This window comes from Gorilla gorilla, chromosome 6, assembly GCF_029281585.2.
Source record: "Gorilla gorilla gorilla isolate KB3781 chromosome 6, NHGRI_mGorGor1-v2.1_pri, whole genome shotgun sequence".
Classification (NCBI taxonomy): Eukaryota; Metazoa; Chordata; class Mammalia; order Primates; family Hominidae; genus Gorilla; species Gorilla gorilla.
The window spans coordinates 152803388-152824546 of NC_073230.2; the positions used below are offsets into that span (position 1 = coordinate 152803388).

Consider the following 21159-nt stretch of genomic DNA (forward strand, 5'->3'; position numbering starts at 1 on the left):
CTCCTGAGGTTGTGGAGTAAGGATCATGAGAACAGAAACAGATGGTGCCTTGTCACCACTTGCAAGACAGTTTGAACCAATTCAATCACCATAGAGCCTAAAGCACTGAGCGGATGGTGGTGTCCCCTTCACACATGCCATGTGTAATTAAAAACCAAACCATATACTCAGCTATAAAAGAAAAACAAAATCCTGATTTTTCTTTTGGTGACTACTTCAGTTTCCTTTTTGCAGTATCAAATATAGAAATTCTTTTGGAAATTATTTATTTTTGCTGTTGAGGCCTCTTCTCTGCTGCTGCTGTGGCTCACCCACTGGATCTCTGGTGACATAGAGCAAGTTCTTTTATTTCTCAGGTCATAGTTTTCTCTCCTGCAGCATAACATGGCGTGGATAGTAAATCTCCCTCAGCCCTGATTCTCTGACTGCCGATGGCAGCAAAACAGACAAAATCAGACTCGTGTATGATAAGACCAAAGAAGGATGAGTGCGGCAAGAACTAAAGAAAGAGAATCACAGTAGAAAGAAAATCAGAAACCGAAAATAAATGAACCGTAAGGAATGCACTTTGGGCACATGGAGGCATCAGTTCAAACACACGTGTTGTCTTTCACTAATCCAAAAGCTTAACAGCTCAATCTCCTCAGGGTCACCACAAGCCCCAGGCCGACCACTGCCAGCTTCAACATACAAAGAACATTGGTGACACCTCCCTCCATGCCTGCATAGCAGGAAAATTTGTATTCCAGAAATGGTCAGAGGAGCTCACCTGGATGTCTGGATGTCCTATGGATGGCTCAGATCCCATGGGAAGGAGGAGAGACATGTGTGTAGAAATAACAAGTGGATAACCTGGAGATGCTATCTACAGGGAGAAGGAGTGACTATCTTCGGGTATATCTTTCTTCGTGCTTCTTTCGAAAGGGTGATGTTGGCTGGGAGGCTTCTCTGAACACCTAAAGGACACTCAGGTGGTGCTTCTCCTAAGTTCCTGGGCTATTTCTCGCAGAGTTTGGGTCTGCAGCCCAGACTGAAGCGATTTAGCTCTGAGATTTTCCTTGTTCAAGTTTCTTCCAGTTGTTGGCCTTATGCTCTGCATGATAGCACTCCTCTGTGGTGGGCAAGGGAGTCTCTGCAAAGCCTCTACCATGTGTAGTGAGAAACGTTGATAAACATTACAGGAAATGGTGGTTGTCAGAGGTAAAACCTTTTTAAGAATGAGCAGAAACAGTGAGGTCTGTGACTACTCTGGGCCTGTTCCATTAGAGCAGCTCCTTGGAAGAGGCTCCTGGGTCTGTGTGATGATTTGGGAAGAGCCAAAGCTCTGGAATTCGATTCATCAAGAGTCAGTATTTCACACACTCATTCACTGGAACCCATTCACTAGTCCATTTACTTGTGTGTATAGTGATTAATTTGCAGAATGTACTTGTTCCTTTCAGAGATTTGTATGATGTATATGCATAGTGTTCGTTTGGTACAAAGTGCTTCAAATAATGTATATTTTAAAAAGTTCATATTAGAGAAGAAATAAACACTGAAGGTAAATTGAGCTAAACGTCATATTTAGAAGTTAGGTAATGATAGTAAAATAACACCTATCTCAAAAAGCAGAAGAAAGGAAATAATAAAACTAAGAACAGATATGATTTAAACAGAAAGTGGCAAGAACTAAACTCAAAATTGGTTCTTTGAAGAGACAAATCTCTAGTGAGACCGAGTAAAGAGAAAAGAGAAGTGACGCAAAGTACCAATAACTAACATCAGGAATGAAAGGGAAAGAAAATGACAGATGATGTGATTATTAAATAAAAATACAAAAATGAATAAACAACTTTAACCCAATGCATTTGAAAATTTAGGTAAAATACACAAATTATTGAAAAGTATAATTTTTAAAATTGAACTAAGAAGTTTACCAATAATACTATAACTACTGAGGGAATGCTCTCAGTAGGTAATAACTTTTTGTTTTTTTGAGATGGAGTCTCATTCTGTCGCCCAGGCTGGAGTGCAGTGGTATAGTCTCGGCTCACTGCACCTCCAGGGTTCAAGTGATTCTCCTGCCTCAGCCTCCTAAGTAGCTGGGATTACAGGCAAGCACCACCACACCTGGGTAATTTCTGTATCTTTAGTAGAGACAGGATTTCACCATGTTGGTCAGGCTGGTCTCGAACTCCTGACATCATGACCCGCCTGTCTCAACATTCCAAACTGGTTAAAAACTTCTAATAAAGAAATTTCCAGACACTATGTTGGGTGACTTCTTTCAAATATTTAGGGAACAAATAATTTAAATATTTATGACAACTTCCAAAGAAAGCAAAAGAGGGAGCATTCAATAATATATTTTATGAGGAAAGATATAACTTTGATATCAAAACATAACAAGTACACTAAAAGAGAAAACTACTGGCCAATCTAACTCATAAATATAGTTAGAAGAATCCCAAGAACAATATTAAACTTATAAAAAATAACTTACACTTATCATAATGCACATAATAAGAGGACTCAATATTCGTTTAACATTAGAAAATTAATTAATGAATCCACTCATGTTAGCAGATGAAAAAGAGAAAAAAAGATTATTTCAGTATTTGAAAAAATACTTTTTATTATACTCAAATTTATGCAATAAAATCTTTTAGAAAATAAGAAATAATGGTGCAGCTGGCAAGATGGCGGAAAAGGAACAGCTCCAGTCTGCAGCTCCCAGCGAGATCAATGCAGAAGGTGGGTAATTTCTGCATTTCCAACTGAGGTACCTGGCTCATCTCACTGGGACTGGTTAGACAGTGGGTGCAGCCCATGGAGGGTGAGCTGAAGCAGGGTGTGGTGTCACCTCACCCAGTAAGCACAAGGAGTCAAAGAACTCCCTCCCCTATCCAAGGGAAGCCTCCAGGGACTGTGCCATGAGGAATGATGCACTCCAGCCCAGATACCGTGCTTTTGCCATGTTCTTCGCAACCCACAGACCAGGAGATTCCCCGGGTGCCTATGCCACCAAGGCCCTGGGTTTCGAGCACAAAACTGGGCGGCTGTTTGGGCAGACACCAAGCTAGCTGCAGGAGTGTTTTTCATACCCCAGTGGTGCCATTAATGACAGCGAGACAGAACCGTTCACTCCCCTGGAAAGGGGGCTGAAGCCAGGGAGCCAAGCAGTCTAGCTCAGTGGATCCCACCCCCACAGAGCCCAGCAAGCTAAGATCCACTGGCTTGAAATTCTTACTGCCAGCACAGCAGTCTGAAGTTGACCTGGGACGCTGTAGCTTGGTGTGGGGAGGGGCGTCTGCCATTACTGAGGCTTGAATAGGTAGTTTTCCCCTCGCAGTGTAAACAAAGCTGCTGGGAAGTTCAAACAGGTAGAGCCCACTGCAGCTAGCAGCTCGGCAAAGCCACTGTAGCCAGACTGCCTCTCTGGATTCCTCCTCTCTGGGCAGGGCATCTCTGAAAGAAAGGCAGCAGCCCAGTCAGGGGCTTATAGATAAAACTCCTATCTCCCTGGGACAGAGCAGCTGGGGGAAGGGGCGGCTGTGGGCACAGGTTCAGCAGACTTAAATGTCCCTGCCTGCCAGCTCTGAATAGAGCAGTGGATCTCCCAGCACAGCACTCAAGCTCTGCTAAGGGACAGACTGCTTCCTGACTAGGAGACACCTCTCATTAGGGGTTGACAGACACCTCCTGCAGGAGAGCTCTGGCTGACATCTGATGGGTGCCCCTCTGGGACGAAGCTTCTAGAGGAAGGAACAGGCAGCAATCTTTGTTGTTCTTCAGCCCTCGCTGGTGATACCCAGACAAACAAGGTCTGGAGTGGACCTCCAGCAAACTCCAGCAGACCTGCAGCAGAGGGGCCTGACTGTTAGAAGAAAAACTAACAAACAGAAAGGAATAGCATCAACATCAACAAAAAAGACATCCACACTGAAACCCCATCTGTAGGTCACCAACATCGAAGACCAAAGGTAGATAAATCCACAAAGATGAGGAAAAAGCAGTGCAAAAATGCTGAAAATGCCAAAAACCAGAATGCCTCTTCTCCTCCAAAGGATCACAACTCCTCGCCAGCAAGGGAACAAAACTGCATGGAGAATGAGTTATGAATTGGCAGAAGTAGGCTTCAGAAGGTGGGTAATAACAAACTCCTCTGAGCTAAAGGTGCTGTTGTAACCCAATGCAAGGATGCTAAGAACCTTGAAAACACATTACAGGAATTGTCAACTAGAATAATCTGTTTAGAGAAGAACATAAATGACCTGATGGAGCTGAAATACAAAACACGATAACGTTGTGAAGCATACACAAGTATCAATAGCTGAATCAATCAAACGGAAGAAAGGATATCAGAGATTGAAGATCAACTTAATGAAATAAAGCATGAAGACAAGATTAGAGAAAAAAGAATGAAAAGGAATGAACAAAGCCTCCAAGAAATATGGGACTACATGAAAAGACCAAACCTACGTTTGATTGGTGTACCTAAAAGTGACCAGGAGAATGGAACCAAGTTGGAAAACACACTTCAGGATATTATCCAGGAGAACTTCCCCAACCTAGCAAGACAGGCCAACATTCAAAATCAGGAAATACAGAGAATACCACAAAGATACTCCTTGAGGAGAAAAACCCCAAGACCCATAATTGTCAGATTCACCAAGGCTGAAATGAAGGAAAAACTGTTCAGGGCAGCCAGAGAGAAAGGTCAGGTTACTCACAAAGGGAAGCCCATCAGACTAACAGCAGATCTTGGCAGGACCCTACAAGCAAGAAGAGAGTGCGGGCCAATATTTCACATTCTTTTTTTTTTTTCTTTTTTTCTTTTTTTTTTGATTTTCTAGACCACTGAGAAAATCTTCATTTACACTAAATTTCAATAAAATTTGCATAAATGCATTCCCAATATACAATTTTCACCTCTGATTTTTTCACGTCATTTAAAAGGTTAGTCTGTCCTGTTCTTGTTATTCCTTTCGGACACAAGTGTGGCACTGATGTTGGCAGGTGGAGGGGAGCTGCCAGGGAGCTGGGGGTTGCCTGAGGGCTCAGGTTGCTTGGGGCAGACCTCTGTCTGGGCCACCAGCCTTTCAGCCTCATCCCTGCCCTCACGTTCTTAAAGAAAAGAATTTTTAACCTAAAATTTCATATCCAGCCAAACTAAACTTCATAAGTGAAGGAGAAGTAAAATCCTTCACAGACAAGCAAATGCTGAGTGATTTTGTCACCACCAGGCCTGCCTTACAAAAGCTCCTGAAGAAAGCACTAAATGTGGAAAGGAACAACTGGTACCAGCCACTGCAAAAATGTACCAAATTGTAAAGACTATCAACACTATGAAGAAACTGCATCAACTAATAGGCAAAATAACCAACTAACATCATAATGACATGATCAAATTCACACATAACAATATTAACCTTAAATGTAAATGAGCTAAATGTCCCGATTAAAAGACGGACTGGCAAATTGGATAGAGTCCAGACCCATCGGTGTGCTGTATCAGGAGACCCATCTCATGTGCAAAGACACACACAGGCTCAAAATGAAGGGATGGGAGAAGATTTACCAAGAAAATGGAAAGCACAAAAAAAAAATAGCAGGGGTTGCAATTCTAGTCTCTGATAGAACAGACTGTAAACCAACAAAGATCAAAAAAGACAAGGCATTACAAAATGGTAGAAGGATCAATGCAACAAGAGCTACCTATGCTAGATATACATGCATCCAATGCAGGAGCACCCAGATTCATAAAGCAAGTTCTTAGAGACCTACAAAGAGACTTAGACTCCCACACAATAATAGTGGGAGACTTTAACACCCTACTGTTGATGCTAAACAGATCAACAAGACAGAAAATTAACAAGGATATTCAGAACTTGAACTCAGCTCTGGACCAAGGGGACCTAATAGACATCTACAGAACTCTGCACCCCAAATCAGCAGAATATACATTCTTCTCAGCACCACATCACACTTATTCTAAAATTGACCACACAATTGGAAGTAAAACACTCCTCAGCAAATGCAAAAGAATGGAAATCATAACAAACAGTCTCTCAGACCACAGTGTAATCAAATTAGAACTCAGGATTGAGAAACTCGCTCAAAACTGCACAACTGTATGGAAACTGAACAATGTCCTCCTGAATGACCACTGAGTAAATAACAAAATTAAAGCAGAAACAAATAAGTTCCTTGAAACCAATGAGAACAAAGACACAATGTACCGGAATCTCTGGGACACAGCTAAAGCAGTGTTTTGAGGGAAATTTATAGCAATGAAAGCCCACAGGAGAAAGTGGGAAAGATCTAAAACTGACACCCTAACATCACAATTAAAAGAACTAGAGAAGCAGGAGCAAACAAATTCAAAAGCTAGCAGAAGACAAGAAATAACTAAGATCAGAGCAGAACTGAAGGAGATAGAGACATGAAAAACCCTTTAAAAAAAATGAATCCAGGAGCTGTTTTTTTTGTTTGTTTTTTGAAAAGATGAACAAAATAGACTGCTAGCTGGACTAATAAAGAAGAAAAGAGAGAAGAATCAAATAGACACAATAAAAATGATAAAGGGGATATCAGTACTGATGCTACAGAAATGCAAACTACCATCAGAGAATAGTATAAACACCTCTACGCAAATAAATTAGAAAATCTAGAAGAAATGGTTACATTATCGCACACATACACCCTCCGAAGACTAAACCAGGAAGAACTCGAATCCCTGGATAGACTAATAACAAGTTCTGAAATTGAGGCAGTAATTAATAGCCTAACAACCAAAAAATACCCAGGACCAGACGGATTCACAGCTGAATTCTACCAGAGGTACAAAGAGGAGCTGATACCATTCCTTCAGAAACTATTCCAATCAATAGAAAAAGAGGACTCCTCCCTAACTCATTTTATGAGGCCAGCATCATCCTGATACCAAAACCTGGCAGAGACACAACAAAAAAAGAAAATTTTAGGCCAATATCCCTGATGAACATCGATGCAAAAATCCTCAATAAAATACTGGCAAACAGAATCCAGCAGCACATCAAAAAGCTTATCCACCACCATCAAGTTGGCTTTATCCCTGGGATGCAAGGCAGGTTCAACATACACAAATCAATAAACGTAATCCATCACATAAGCACAACCAATGACAAAACCCACACAGTTATCTCAATAGAAGCAGAAAAGGCCTTTGACAAAATTCAACAGCCTTTCATGCTAAAAACTCTAATAAACTAGGTATTGATGGAACATATCTTAAAATAATAAGAGCTATTTATGACAAACCCACAGCCAGTAGTGTCCTAGGCCTTCATATTCACTCACCACTCACTCACTAACTCGCCCAGGCAACTTCCAGTCCTGCAAGCTCCATTTATTGTTAAGTTCCCTATACAGGTGTACCATCTTAAAAATCTTTTCTATTTTTTACTGTACATTTTGTGTATTTAGATATACTTAGGTACATAAATACCATAGTTGGTGACTATTACCAAATTGTTACCATAAATGTAACACTTACTGTGTTACAATTGCCTATAGTATTCAGTACACTAATGTGCTGCACAGGTTTGTCACCTAGGAGTGATGAGCTCTTCCATATATCCTAGGTGTATAGTGGCTGCTATATATACCATCTAGGTTTGTGTAAGTGCACTCTAGGACATTTGCACAATGACAAATTCACTTGACAGCACATTTCTCAGAACGTATCTGCGTCATTAAACAACACGTGATTGTATAATGTTAGCTTTTTGTAGATGCTTTTTATCAAGTGGATAAAGTTTCCTCTATTCCTGCTTTATACAGAGCTTTTGTCATGAATGGATATTGAAATGTGTTACATTTGTCAAATGTTTATTATGCATCAATTGATACAATGTAACTTTTCTTCTTTTGTTTGTTAACATGGTGGATTATTTTGATTGACTTTTTGAGATTTAATCAGGCTTGTATTTCTGGAAACAACCCCCGTTGGACATGGGGTATATATATTTTAATATACTGTAGAACTCTATTTGTTAATATTAAGTTATATATATCTTTACATATACACACACACACCCACTCTGTCTCCTGGTTTTGGTACCAGTGTAATAATAGCTTCAAAAAATAAATTGGGGAGTGTTCTCTCCTTTACTGTTTTCTGGAAAAGACTGTGTAGAATTGGTGTTATTTTTTTTAAAACGTGGTAGAATTCTCCAGTGAAACCATCTAAACCTAGAGATTTCTTTTTTGGTAGTTTTAAAATTACGAATTCAAATTTCTTAATGGTTATAGAGTTATTCAAATTATCTATTCATGCGTGGTGAGTTGAGTTTGTTTGTGTTGCAGGAGGAACACTGCATTTTGTCCATTTTGTCTAAGTTGTCTAATTTATGTGTGTGGAGTGGTTTGTAATATTCCTTGATTGTCCTTTGTTATATGTGGTGTCTGTAGTGATATCACCTGTTTCATTATGATATTTAAAATTTATGTCTTTTCTTTTCCTTTTAATTTCTGCTTGAGTTTGCTAAATTTTATTAATCTTTTAACAGAACTATCTCTTTGTTTCATTGGTTTCACTATTTTTTGTCTTTTAAATGTAAGTGTTTTCTTTTCTTATCTTCATTAATCCCCACCCTCTACTTGCTTTGAGTTTATTCTGCTCTTCTTTTTCTAGGTTCCTGAGGTGGAAATCTATTGCTCACTCGAGACTCTTCCTCTTTACTAATGCATGCATTTATTACTATAAGTTTCCTTCTCAGTACTTTGATATGTCACAGTTTCATGTTTATCCAGTTCAATGTATTTTTAAATTTTTCCTTGAGACTTCTTTTTTGACCGATAGATTGTTTTGAAGTGTGTTTTTAAATTTCCAAACGTTTAGGGATTTTCATATCTTTCTTATGCTGATTTCCAATTGGATTCCCTACAATGGTTTCTGGTTTTCACCTGCTCTGGATGATTACTATCTCTTTTAAATTTGTTGTGGTGAGTTTTAGGGCCTTGGATAGCTCTATCTTGCCATGTGTTTCATCAGCACTCAAAAAAATATGTGTATTCTGCTGTTATTATGTGGAATATTGTGTAAATGCCAAGCAGATTCTTTTGGTTAATGGCATTTTGAGTTGTTTTATATCCTTGTTGATTTTCTTTTTTTTTCCTCTTTTTAAAAATATGAAATGCTTCATAAAATTTTCTGTAATCTATATGCAGGAGCTGTGTTAATCTTGTCTGCATCATTCTAATTTTAGAAAGTGCTGCCAAAGCCAACACTCCTTGCTGATTTTCTGTCTAGTTCTATCCATTATTGAAAAAGGCATGAGAAAATTTCCAACTATAATTGTGGATTCATCTATATCTCCTTTCAGTTCTGGCAGTTTTCCTTTTTCAAAAAAAGTCAACTAAGGTTTATTAAATTAAGCATAAAGTTACTTTCACATTTATCTACAACCACAGTGAATACAGTTCTTGGCATGAAGACACCACAACCTTTAGAATTTAAATCCTCCCCACCTGCAAGATTACATATATAAAACTCCCACTATTGTTTCTATAATAGTGGATTAATTCACCAAATAAAAATAGTTATACTACCTAGAATATAATAAAACGGAATGATTTACTCATAAGATTCATATTTAAAACATCTTTATTTACAAAATACTATCCTGAGAATTATAATTCCACTAAACTTCAATTTGAGCAAAAGTGTAATCATTTAAGTAACAGCAGTTACTTAAACTGAAAATGAGATCAGTCAAAATTACTTTTGAAGAAAGCAACAATATGTCAGGTTTCTTGCTGTGGTTCTGGATGTTCAGTAGCAGGCTCCTTTGAAGGCGGAATCAACCCTGAAGGGAACTCGCTTCTACCTTCAGAATGTGGGGGCGCGGTAAAATCCAGGTCGTGGGTGAAGGTAAGGAGGAAACTCCCTCGGTGGATAGATGTTTCTCATTGCAAATGGAGCATGTGGTGGACCTGGGAAATCCCTTTGTGGAAAATAACCTCGAGAAGCTCCAAACATGGTTCCTGGAGGAGGTAGGAGGAAAGGAGGTCCTCTACTCATGAACGGGCCCCTTGTATCCACTGGAAACAATGGACCACTGATTGGAGCAAGAGGTGGAGGAATAAAGCCAGGGCCAGTTGCTTCATTTTCAGCAGGGAGAGATGAATCAGGCACATTTAAATTACCAAGATCGTCTTTGGCATCATTTCTACTGGATTCCATTTCTGAAGGCATTGACCCATCCATTTTATCCAAAGAAGTCATTTTAAAACTTCTGGGTTCTGCTGGTCCAGACAGTCTTTCAGAATTAGAATAAAATCTGTCTTCCCTTTGAGGAGGAAGAGCTGAATCAGGATATGATTGTCCTGGTGGAGGAAACATCATCTTACAGTCCTGTTCCACCGGAGATGACAGGGACCCAGTGTCAGAAGGAGCCCTGTGAGGATCGGTTAACCTATCACAGCTTGGTTCTACTCTTTCATTGGTAATCTGATGGTCCAGGGGATTCCCTGGGCCTCTTGGGCCTCTTCCTCCTCCCTCCGGAAGCACAGATGAGAGTCCCAGTGGATCCTCCAACAAAGTTTGAGGAGGGAGAAAAGCTCTCTTTTCAGATGAAGGCCGACCCAATGGTGCGGGACCATTCGGGGAATGCTCTCTGCCAAATGCTGTATGTGAAACATCAGGTGCATTAGAATCTTTTTCTAAAAGTTCAAATTTCAACTCTGTTTCAGTTAATTTTTGTTTGTTGTGAGCATTTTCTTTCCTTAAATCATTGAGGTTTCTTTCAGCAGTCTGAGCTGCCAACCAATTATCATGTCCTCTTTTCTCGTAGGAAATAATCTGCTTTGGATAAAAATGAACAGTTCTCTCCAATTCTTCTTCAAGATCTTTGGCTAGCTTTCTATAGGTCTCCAGCTCTTCAGTGGCATGGCTGATCTTTTCTTCCACTTTAGAAAGTTTCTCTTCTTCCTCTATCCAGTAATTTTCCTCTATTGTCAATTTCCTGTGGAGTTTCATTTCATTTTCTTGATAGAATTCAGTCATTATTTTAAGTTTCTGTTGAAGCTTCTGATTCTCACTTTCAAAACCTATGTTTTCTGACTGCAAAGATGCTTGTTGAGTCTGAAGATTTTTCATATACTCTGTAAGCTCTTCCTTTGTTTTATCAACTTCAGATAACTGAATAATAATGTGGTTTCTTTCTCCTTCTCAGCTTTTTAAAGAAACATTTAACTTAGCAGCATGAATCAGTTTCTTCAAAGCTCCTTTTGGAGGATCATCTAAGTTAGCACCATTTTCCGATTGACTGTTTACTTCTAATTCCAAGTTACCATCATCCATTGTGTCTTCTTCAAGCACAGCAGCCTGATCGTTCATCATTAGCAAGTGTCCGGTCAGGGTCTTGATGTGATTTTCTTTATCATTTAGAACTTGTTCTGCGTGTACTTTGGAGTCTTCAAATGTGATTTTCTGTTTATTAAGTTCACTCACTTGTTCTTTCCATACCTCAGCTTCTTGCAAAAGCTGTTTCTGGCTTTCCCGAAGTTGAGAATTTTCATTCAAAGCATCTTTTATTGCTATAGCCCGTCGTTCTTCACTCATTTTAAATATCTTGCAGATGATTTTGGCTTCAGCTATTTGTGATTTGAGGGATTTTGACTCATCTTCTAGAGACTGTATCCTTTTTGAAATATCCGCCATCAATTCATCTTGTTGAGAATGTTTGGATTTCTCTTCTTTTAAGTCTTTTTCTAGACAGAGGATTTCATCCTCATGTTCAGAATTGGACCTGTTCAGCTTTTCACAGGTTGCCTCCAAACTTCGTGCTTCTGCTGCCGCCTTCTCAAAGCTGGCATCCTCTAAAGATGACTCTACTTCATAGCCTTCATACTCTTTTTGAATAAGGCTAAACTTTTCAAGTAGTTTACATTTTTCTTCCATTAGTCCAGAAAGCGTTGCACCAAGTTTTTGCTCTCTTCCCACATAAAGCCGACTCCTAACCGATCTAAAACTTCTCCACAAAAAAAGGAGAACAACAAAAAATCCAATAACAGCTGCACATACCACCAGTTCCGATGGAAAACCGTAAGGGTTCGAATCTGGTCTCATACTCTCAGGTAGTGCTGCCACAACTCTGCGTAGCTCCTCCAGGACCAGCCCCAGGTAGGGCTGAGGGGTAGCACCGGGCTCCTCCATAGCGTCGAGGCTGCTCTGGCGGTGACCGCAGTAACACTGGCCACAATAAGCGGTGGAGAACACGCAGCCTTGGGTCTGGAACCCGAATCCGCATGTGACAACAAACCGGAGCGGACCGCTGTGGAGCGGGCTGCGGGGGGAGCTGGGGAACGCGGGCACCCACAGGCCTCACAGGCCCATGTTGTCCCCACCACTCCCCGGCCCCCTTCTTACACTTTACATCCTGGGGCAGCGCAGGTCCGAGCCCGACCCACCTTAGTTCTGGCAGTTTTCACATTACGTATTTTGAAGCTGTTTTTTTGGTGAATACACTTTTAAAATTGCTGTCTTCTTCATGGATTAAACCTTTGATCATTATATAATCTCTCTTGTTTCTGGTAATTTTCTTTGCTTTATCTGATATACATACAGGCATTCTTGCTTTCCTTTCATTAATGTTTGTGTAGTATATCTTTTTTCATCCTGTTAATTTGGCCTGCCCTGTATTGGTAAATTTCAAGTGAGTTTCTTGTACACAGCATGCAAGAAACATATAAGAAAGGGCCATACTTTTAAATACACTGTTCTATTATTTGTCTCTTAATTGGTAGACCATTCATAATTAAATGAATTATTGATACTTTAGTGCATAAGCCTGACATTTTTTGTTTTCTCTATCAACTCTTGTTTCTCTGCTTATTTTTCATGACTTCCTATGGGTTATTTGAACATTTATTTTAGAATTCCATTTTGTTATTCATAGTGTTTATGATGTATCTTCTTTTTTATAGTTTTCTAGTTGCTTTTTATAGCTTAGTGGTTGTTCTAGATATTCCTTTATATATACATTATCACAGTCAATTGGTGTCATTTATATTCCAGTTTGAGTGAAGTATCACAACCCTATGTCATTTTATGTATCTTTACCCTCTCAAATTTATAGTATAATTGTATTAAATTCATTTAGAATAACACTAGACAATGCTACGATTTTTGCTTGAAACATCAAACATAATTTAGGAAATTGAAATCTATGCAAATAAATAAAGTGAGCACTTTAGAGCTGCCAGAAAGAAATCTGACACAACCTGTTTTGTCTTTCATTTTTTCTTTCTTTCCTTTATATTGATCATAGATATTATGATGCCCCATCTATTAACCCAATATCTGGATTATCTGTGAAATTGTTTTTAATAACTGATTCATTTTTCATCGGTCTGTTTTTCTTGCTTTTTTGTATATGTGGTAATTTTTTAAAAGTATGCTGAGTTTATGGATAATATGATATAGAAATACTCAAAAATTTTGAATTTTTTTCTGGGCAGACGTCAAATTACTTGCAGATCACCTTGCTGCTCTGAAGACCTAGTTTTAAGCCATGTTATGGTAATGATATTTTATTTTCCTCTTAGGACATAGAAGTTACTCTTAGGATACTATGCCTCTCCTAAGACAGAATCTTTAACATTTCCCCATCTGGCTGGATCTGAACCCCAGTAGCTTTCCAGGAACTTTTCAGTCCCTGATGATCTCTTCTGCTTTCTGTATCCCAGCAGTTGCTTTCTACTAGGTCTCCCCTCTTCTTAGCCAACTGTAACATAGCTAAAGAGTCACAGAAGGACCAAAATGGCATTTACACACCCATTTCCAGGGTTATTTCTCTCTCCCATATGGTACATTGACTCCCCCCACCCCCTCATTCCCAATCAACTTAGCAGCTTTGAACTCTATTCATTGCTTCTTTTGGTTACCAAGACCACTAACCCTTGCTTTGGTCCCATTTTCCTGTACCAAGGTCAGGAAGATGCCTTTCTGGGAAATCCTGGCAAATGTGGTACTAACCTCATGTGCCTCACCTTCCTTAAAGATCTCATACCTGACTTGGTACAACAATGTTCTTCAATGCCTGCTGATATGGTTTGGCTGTGTCCTTAGCCAGATCCCATCTTGAATTGTAGCTCCCATAATTCCCACGTGTAGCCAGCCCATCTGAACCATGCTCAGCACCTGGTGAGAGGTAATTGAGTCATGGGGATGGGTCTTTCCCATGCTGTTCTTGTGATAGTGAATAACTCTCACGAGATCTTATGGTTTTACAAAGGGGAGCTCCCCTTCACATGCCCTCTCTTTTGTTTGCCATGTAAGATGTGACTTTGTTTTTCCTTTGCTTTCCATCATGATTGTGAGGTCTCCCCAGCCATGTGAAGCTGCGAGTCCACTAAGCTTCTTTCTTTTATAAAGTACCCAGTCTTGGCTATGTCTTTATTAGCAGCATGAAAACAGACTAATACACCTGCCAAGTTTTTTTTCTATATTTTGTCCAGATTGTATAGTTTTTTATGATGGAAGCGTGAATCTGGCACCAGCTACTTTGGTGTCAAGTAGCCAAGTCACGTACTAATTTATTTTTGATGTAAAGCTATACAATCTTTTCTATACTTAAAATTTTAATTAAAATATTACTAAAAATTTCTTAATGATTTTATTTCATGGGTAAAGAGATTCAGTTTGGAATGTAAAGTATGTCTTACAAGTATTTCTCATTTTGCAGGACATTGTCTAGGTGTCCCTCTCCCATGGATGATCATTAGTGTGGTTTATCTTTATGCTTTGAGAAAATAAGTCTGTAGTATGTTATTATATTCTACTATATAAAGATACTCTTCAACTTATGATAAGATTATGTTTCAATAAACCCATCATAAGTTGATACTATTCTAAGTTGAAGATGCTGTTTTTTAAACAAAATGTAGACTCTTGCCATGTTGCCCAGGCTGGAGTGCAGTGGCTATTCTCAGGTGTGCCCATAGTGCACTATAGTCTCAAACTCCTTGAGCTCAATCCTCCTGCCTCAGCTTCCTGAGCAGCTGGGACTATAGGCACAAACCACTATACCTGGCTTGAAGATATGTTTAATAAACCTAACCTACCAAACTTCATAGCTTAGCCTAGCCCAACTTAACCATGCTTAGAACACTAACATTAGCCTACAGCTGGGCAAAATAATCTTACACAAAGCCTATATTATGTTAAACTGTTGAATATTTCATGTAATTTATTGAGTACTGTACCAAAAATGAAAAATATAATGGTAGCATGAGTACTTGAAATATGGTTCCTACTCAATACATATCACTTTCCCACCATCATACAGTTGAAAATCTTGAGTGAAACCATTGTAAGTTGGTGACTGTCTGTATTTGTTTATTTATTTTACTACTTTCCCTTTTTCTTGTAATAGTTGAAAGGCATGATAAGGTAAAATATTATTGCCTAAAAATACTCTGCTTCTCTGGAAAATAAAAAAAAGACAGAAGTTTCCAAGAAATCTTTCAAGCGATATAAAAATCATATGAAAATGAGATAATTAAATAATAAATCTGTAATTATGCATGTTGTAAAATACAAATGGGAGGCTGGAAGAGAGACTATAGATGAGCCGTGAAAATGAAAGCAGAAATAAAGTAGGAATGGAAGCATTCATATAGGAGTTGTGAGATATAGTATCTTATTTTTGTTCAACACTAAATAGTTTTCAAGTCTAGCAGAGGACTTGGAAATGTTAAGCTACTCAACAGTGAATCTCAGAGATTTCTTCATTCATCTCACAGTTGGTCTTATATAAATATACAGCTCTGTAATGATTATATGTATCAATTTTTTTTCCAGTCAAGGAGTTTTCCTCCTCATGTTCATTTCTCTGAAAAATACCACTTGGTACTAGATGATGTGAATGGCTGTGATTGAACTAGTTACTTAGGGTAATAGGCTGACATCTTTTTCAGCAATTAAACAATAAAAAAGATGTTCTTTATTAAGATACGAATCCATTTCTTAAATGAATTGGTTCCATAGATTTCCATAGCGTTAACCATGTTGATAATTCAAATGCCTCATCACTGAACAAAAATTCTCAACCTCAGAGACTATCCTTGCACATAAATTTTTTTATTTTCAGTTGAGTATTGGCCAACTCATATCAAACATTGTTGATAGATTTTTTTTTTCAAGATGGCAATTAGAGGCTTTTAGCATGCCACAGCCACTTGGAAATAGCAAGGCAGTGCATAAAGATAAATGCTGTGAGCTTTAATTCAAGAAGGAAAATGGAGATCCACGGAATTGTGAAGAACACTCCAGATCCTGAGAAGGAGAATGCTGGCAAAGAGCCACCATAATGCTGTCCAGCTGAGAAAAGTGAATGAAGTCCCAGCACATGAGAGGTAGAAGCTTCCCTCTGTGACTCACATTTCCACTGAAGATCTGAGCAATCCAGGCTGAGAGACAGCACTTTGTTTCTCCCAAATCCTGGAGCTAACTTCAGGGGAGGCTTGGAGATGCTGAGAGGGACAGACACTGGATAAAGCTACAGGCATTTTCCCAGTCCCAGGACAGAGAACAGGATACCATTTTTAATTTGGGTGCATCTAAAGTCAGCCATTCTTTGGCAACCCAGCAGTGTGGCCGTGCAGGCATTTTAGTATTGGGGCAGAGGTTGGAGCACCTGCTCTGGATCAGGGTAGGGTCCTCCACAGCCAGAACCATGGAAAATATCTCAAAAGTAGGCACTGGAATTGTGCTTTCCCCAGTCACAGGCCTTGGGCAAGAGGAGAGCTGCTATGGCTGTGGTTTCTCCTGGGCAATGAGACTTTCAGCCAGGGCCAGCTTGATGAACTAGAACTGGTCTGTGTGTGTTATTGCTGGGTGTCCCAGCCTACTTTCCTGAGACTGTGGTGTAGCAGGGCCTTCTCCATTCTACATATAAGCATATCTCCAAGCATTTAAAGCATCCGCTCTCATGGGCTAGCAGCCTGGGTTGCCCCTTCCTTCCTGTGCAGAGATCCCTGTGCAAGGGGGCCATCTCCACTTCTTGCCCAGGCAGATATCCAGGGATTCAGAGTGCCCATTAGCGTGAATCAACAGTCTGAGCTGCTCCATTCTTCTGGTGCAGAGATTGCAGTGCAGTGGGACTCTCTCTGCTCCACAGATTTCCAGGTATTTGGAGCACCTGCTCGCCTGGAGCAGTAAGTAGCCTGAGCCACCCCATCCTTCCTGTGCAGCGATAGTGGTGCAAGGAGACCCTCTCCACTCCACAACCAGGCAGATCTCCAGGCATTTGGAGCAGCTACTCTCCTGTATTAAGAGATTAGGCTGCCTCTGACATTCCTATGCAGAGAACTTGGGGCCAAGGAGGTTTCCCACCTCCATGCTGAGGCACGTCTCTGGACACTTGGTGGCTGCCCACTGGACTCTCCCTCAGAGCTGGTGCTTGTGCCTATCATTGGGGGACCTGTAGATGGACTTGCCAGGTCCAGCCCCACCCAGTGTTTTTCCAGTAAACAAGGATCGAGTATATACCCAACCCCATTTGCTGCAACCTGCTATTAACCATAAGCCCCCATCTACTGGCTTGTAGGTCAAAGTACCCAGCCCAATATAAAACCTGCGGACAGAAGTGCATAGGGTTATGGAAGCAAAGTCAAAAGACCCTACCCAGCATTATCCTCAGTCACACCCTCTAGGGGGAGGAGGAAAGGGAAGGGGAAAGAAACAGAACAAAATATATGTAGGGAAAGGAAGAAAAATAAAAAATCCAAGCTCTGGCTGGCAAGATGGCCAAATAGGAAGAGCTCCAGTCTGCAGCTCCCAGTGAGATCTATGCAGAAGATGGGCGATTTCTGCATTTCAAACAGAGGTACCCGGTTCATCTCACAGGGACTGGTTGGACAGTGGGTGCAGCCCACAGAAGGCAAGCCAAAGCAGGTTGGGGAGTCGCCTCACCCGGGAAGTGCAAGGTGTTGGGGAACTCCCTCTCCTAGCCAAAGGAAGCCATTAGGGACTGCACTGTGACAAATGGTGCACCCTGGCCCAGATACTACACTTTTCCCGTGGTCTTCACAACACACAGATTGGGAGATTCCCTCCAGTGCCTATGCCACCAAGGCCCTGGGTTTCAAGCACAAAACTGGGCAGCCATTTGGGCAGACACCAAACTCGCTGCAGGAATTTTTTTTTTCCATAACTCAGTGGAACCTGGAACACCAGTGAGACAGAACTTTTCACTCCCCTGGAAAGGCAGCTGAAGCCAGGGAGTCAAGTGGTCTGGCTCAGTGGGTCTCACCCCCACAGAGCCCAGCAAGCTAAGATCCACTGGCTTGAAATTCTCGCTGCCAGCACAGCAGCCTGAGCTCTACCTGGGACGCTCAATCTTGGTTGCGGGGGGGGTCATCTGCCATTGCTGAGGCTTGAGTAGGCGGTTTTACCCTCACAGTGTAAACAAAGCCAATCTGAAGATTGAACCGGGTGGAGCCCATCACAGCTCAGTAAGGCCACTGTGGCCAGACTGCCACAGCTCAACAAGGCCAATGTGGCCAGACTGCCTCCTTTCTGGGCAGGGCATCTCTGGAAAAAAGAAAAAGAAAAAAAAAAAAAGGCAGCAGCCCCAGCCAGGGGCTTATAGATAAAACCCCCATCTCTCTGAGATAGAGCACCTGGAAGGAGGGGTGGCTGTGGGCGCAGCATCAGCAGACTTAAACATCCCTGCTTGATGGCTCTGAAGAGAGCAGTGGACCTCCCAGCACAGCATTCACACTCTGCTAAGGATCAGACTGCCTTCTCAAGTGGGTCCCTGACCTCTATGTCTCCTGATTGGGAGACACCTCCAAGTAGGGGCCAACAGATACCTCATACAAGAGAGCTCTGGCTGGCATCTGGCAGGTGCCTTTCTGTGACAAAGCTTCCAGAGGAAGGAACAGGCAGCAATTTTGCTGTTCTGCAGCCTCCGCTGGTGATACCCAGGCAAACAGGGTCCTCCAGCAAACTCCAGCAGACCTGCAGCAGAGAGGCCTGATTGTTAGAAGGAAAACTAACAGACCGAAAAAAATAGGATCAACATCAACAAAAGGATGTCCACTCAGAGACCTCATCCGAAGGTCCCAACATCAAAGACCAAAGGTAGATAAATCCACGAAGATGGGGAGAAACCAGCACAAAAAGGCTGAAAATTCAAAGAACCAGATTGCCTGTTCTCCTCCAAAGGATCACAACTCCTCACCAGCAAGGGAACAAAACTCAATGGAGAATGAGTTTGACGAATTGACAGAAGTAGGCTTCAGAAGGTGCGTAATAACGAACTCCTCTGAGATAAAGGATCATGTTCTAACACAATGCAAGGAAGCTAAGAACCTTGAAAAAAGGCTAGATGAATTGCTAACTAGAATAATCAGTTTGAGAAGAACATAAATGACCTGACAGAGCTGAAAAACACAGCACAAGAACTTCGTGAAGCATACACAAGTATCAATAGCTGAATCGATCAAGTGGAAGAAAGGATATCAGAGATTGAAGATCAACTTAATGAGATAAAGGCAGAAGACAAGATTAGAGAAAAAAGAATGAAAAGGAACGGACAAAGCATCCAAGAAATGTGGAACTATGTGAAAAGACCAAATCTACGTTTGATTGGTTTACCTGAGAGTGACACGAAGAATGGAACCAAGTTGGAAAACACTCTGCAGGATATTATCCAGGAGAACTTCCCTAACCTAGCAAGACAGGCCAACATTCAAATTCAGGAAATACAGAGAACACCACAAAGATACTCTTTGAGAAGAGCAACCCCAAGACACATAATCATCAGATTCTGTGTTGAAATGAAGGAAAAAATGTTAAGGGCAGACAGAGAGAAACGTCAGGTTACCTACAAAGGGAAACCCATGAGACTAACAGCGGATCTCTTGGCAGAAACCCTACAAGCCAGAAGAGAGTAAGGGCCAATATTCAACATTCTTAAAGAAAAGAATTTTCAACCCAGAATTTCATATCCAGCCAAACTAAGCTTCACACATCAAGGAGAAGTAAAATCCTTTACAGAGAAGCAAATGCTGAGAGATTTTGTCACCACCAGGCCTGCCTTATAAGAGCTTCAGAAGGAAGCACTAAACATGGAAAGGAACAACCAGTACCAGCCACTGCAAAAACATACCAAATTGTAAAGACCACCGACACTATGAAGAAACTGCATCAACTAGCAGGCAAAATAACCAGCTAACATCATAATGACTTGATCAAATTCATACATAACAATATTAACCTTAAATGTAAATGAGCTAAATACCTCAATTAAAAGACACAGACTGACAAATTGGATAAAGAGTCAAGACTCATTGATATGCAGTATTCAGGAGACCTATCTCACTTGCAAAGACACACATAGGCTCAAAATAAAGGGATGGAGGAAGCTACCCAGAAAAAGGAAAGCAAAAAAGAAGCAGGGATTGCAATCCTAGTCTCTGATAAAACAGACTGTAAAACAACACAGGTCAAAAGAACCAAAGATGGGCATTACATAATGGTAAAAAGATCAATGCAACAAGAAGAGCTAACTATCCTAAATATACATACACCAATACAGGAGCACCCAGATTCATAAAGCAAGTTCTTAGACACCTACAAAGAGACTTAGACACCCACACAATAATAGTGGGAGACTTTAACACCCTACTGTTGATATTAAACAGATCAAGACAGAAAATTAACAAGGATATTCAGGACTTGAACTCAGCTCTGGACCAAATAGACATCTACAGAACTGTCTACCCCAAATCAACAGAATATACATTCTTCTTAGCACCACATTGCACTTATTCTAAAATTGACCACATAATTGGAAGTAAAACACTCCTCAGCAAATGCAAAAGAATGGAAATCATAACAAACAGTCTCTCAGACCACAGGACAATCAAATTAGAACTCAGGATTAAGAAACTCACTCAAAACCACACTACTACATGGAAACTGAACAATCTCCTCCTGAATGACTACTGGGCAAATAGGTTCATTTGGTCTATAGTGCAGATTAAGTCTGATGTTTCTTTGTTGATTTCTGTCTGGAAGATCTGTCCAATGCTAAAAGTAGGGTGTTGAAGTCTCCAGCTATTACTACACTGGGGCCTATCTCTCTCTTTAGCTCTAATAATATTTGCTTTATATATCTG

General features: G+C 40.5%; 1 protein-coding gene and 1 non-coding gene across 2 annotated transcripts; both read right to left on the reverse strand.

Annotated features, from left to right (window-relative positions):
* Positions 1–9150: 9150 nt before the first annotated feature.
* On the reverse strand, positions 9151–9253 carry LOC115935447 (U6 spliceosomal RNA). The gene has a single exon (XR_004071078.2). It is a non-coding gene; the product is annotated as a U6 spliceosomal RNA (small nuclear RNA).
* A 518-nt stretch (positions 9254–9771) lies between these two features.
* LOC101130407 (cTAGE family member 15) lies at positions 9772–12184 on the reverse strand. The gene is given in 2 exon segments (XM_031013367.3): positions 9772–9874; positions 9876–12184. Coding segments are annotated over 2 exon segments (2412 nt in total).
* Positions 12185–21159: the final 8975 nt, after the last annotated feature.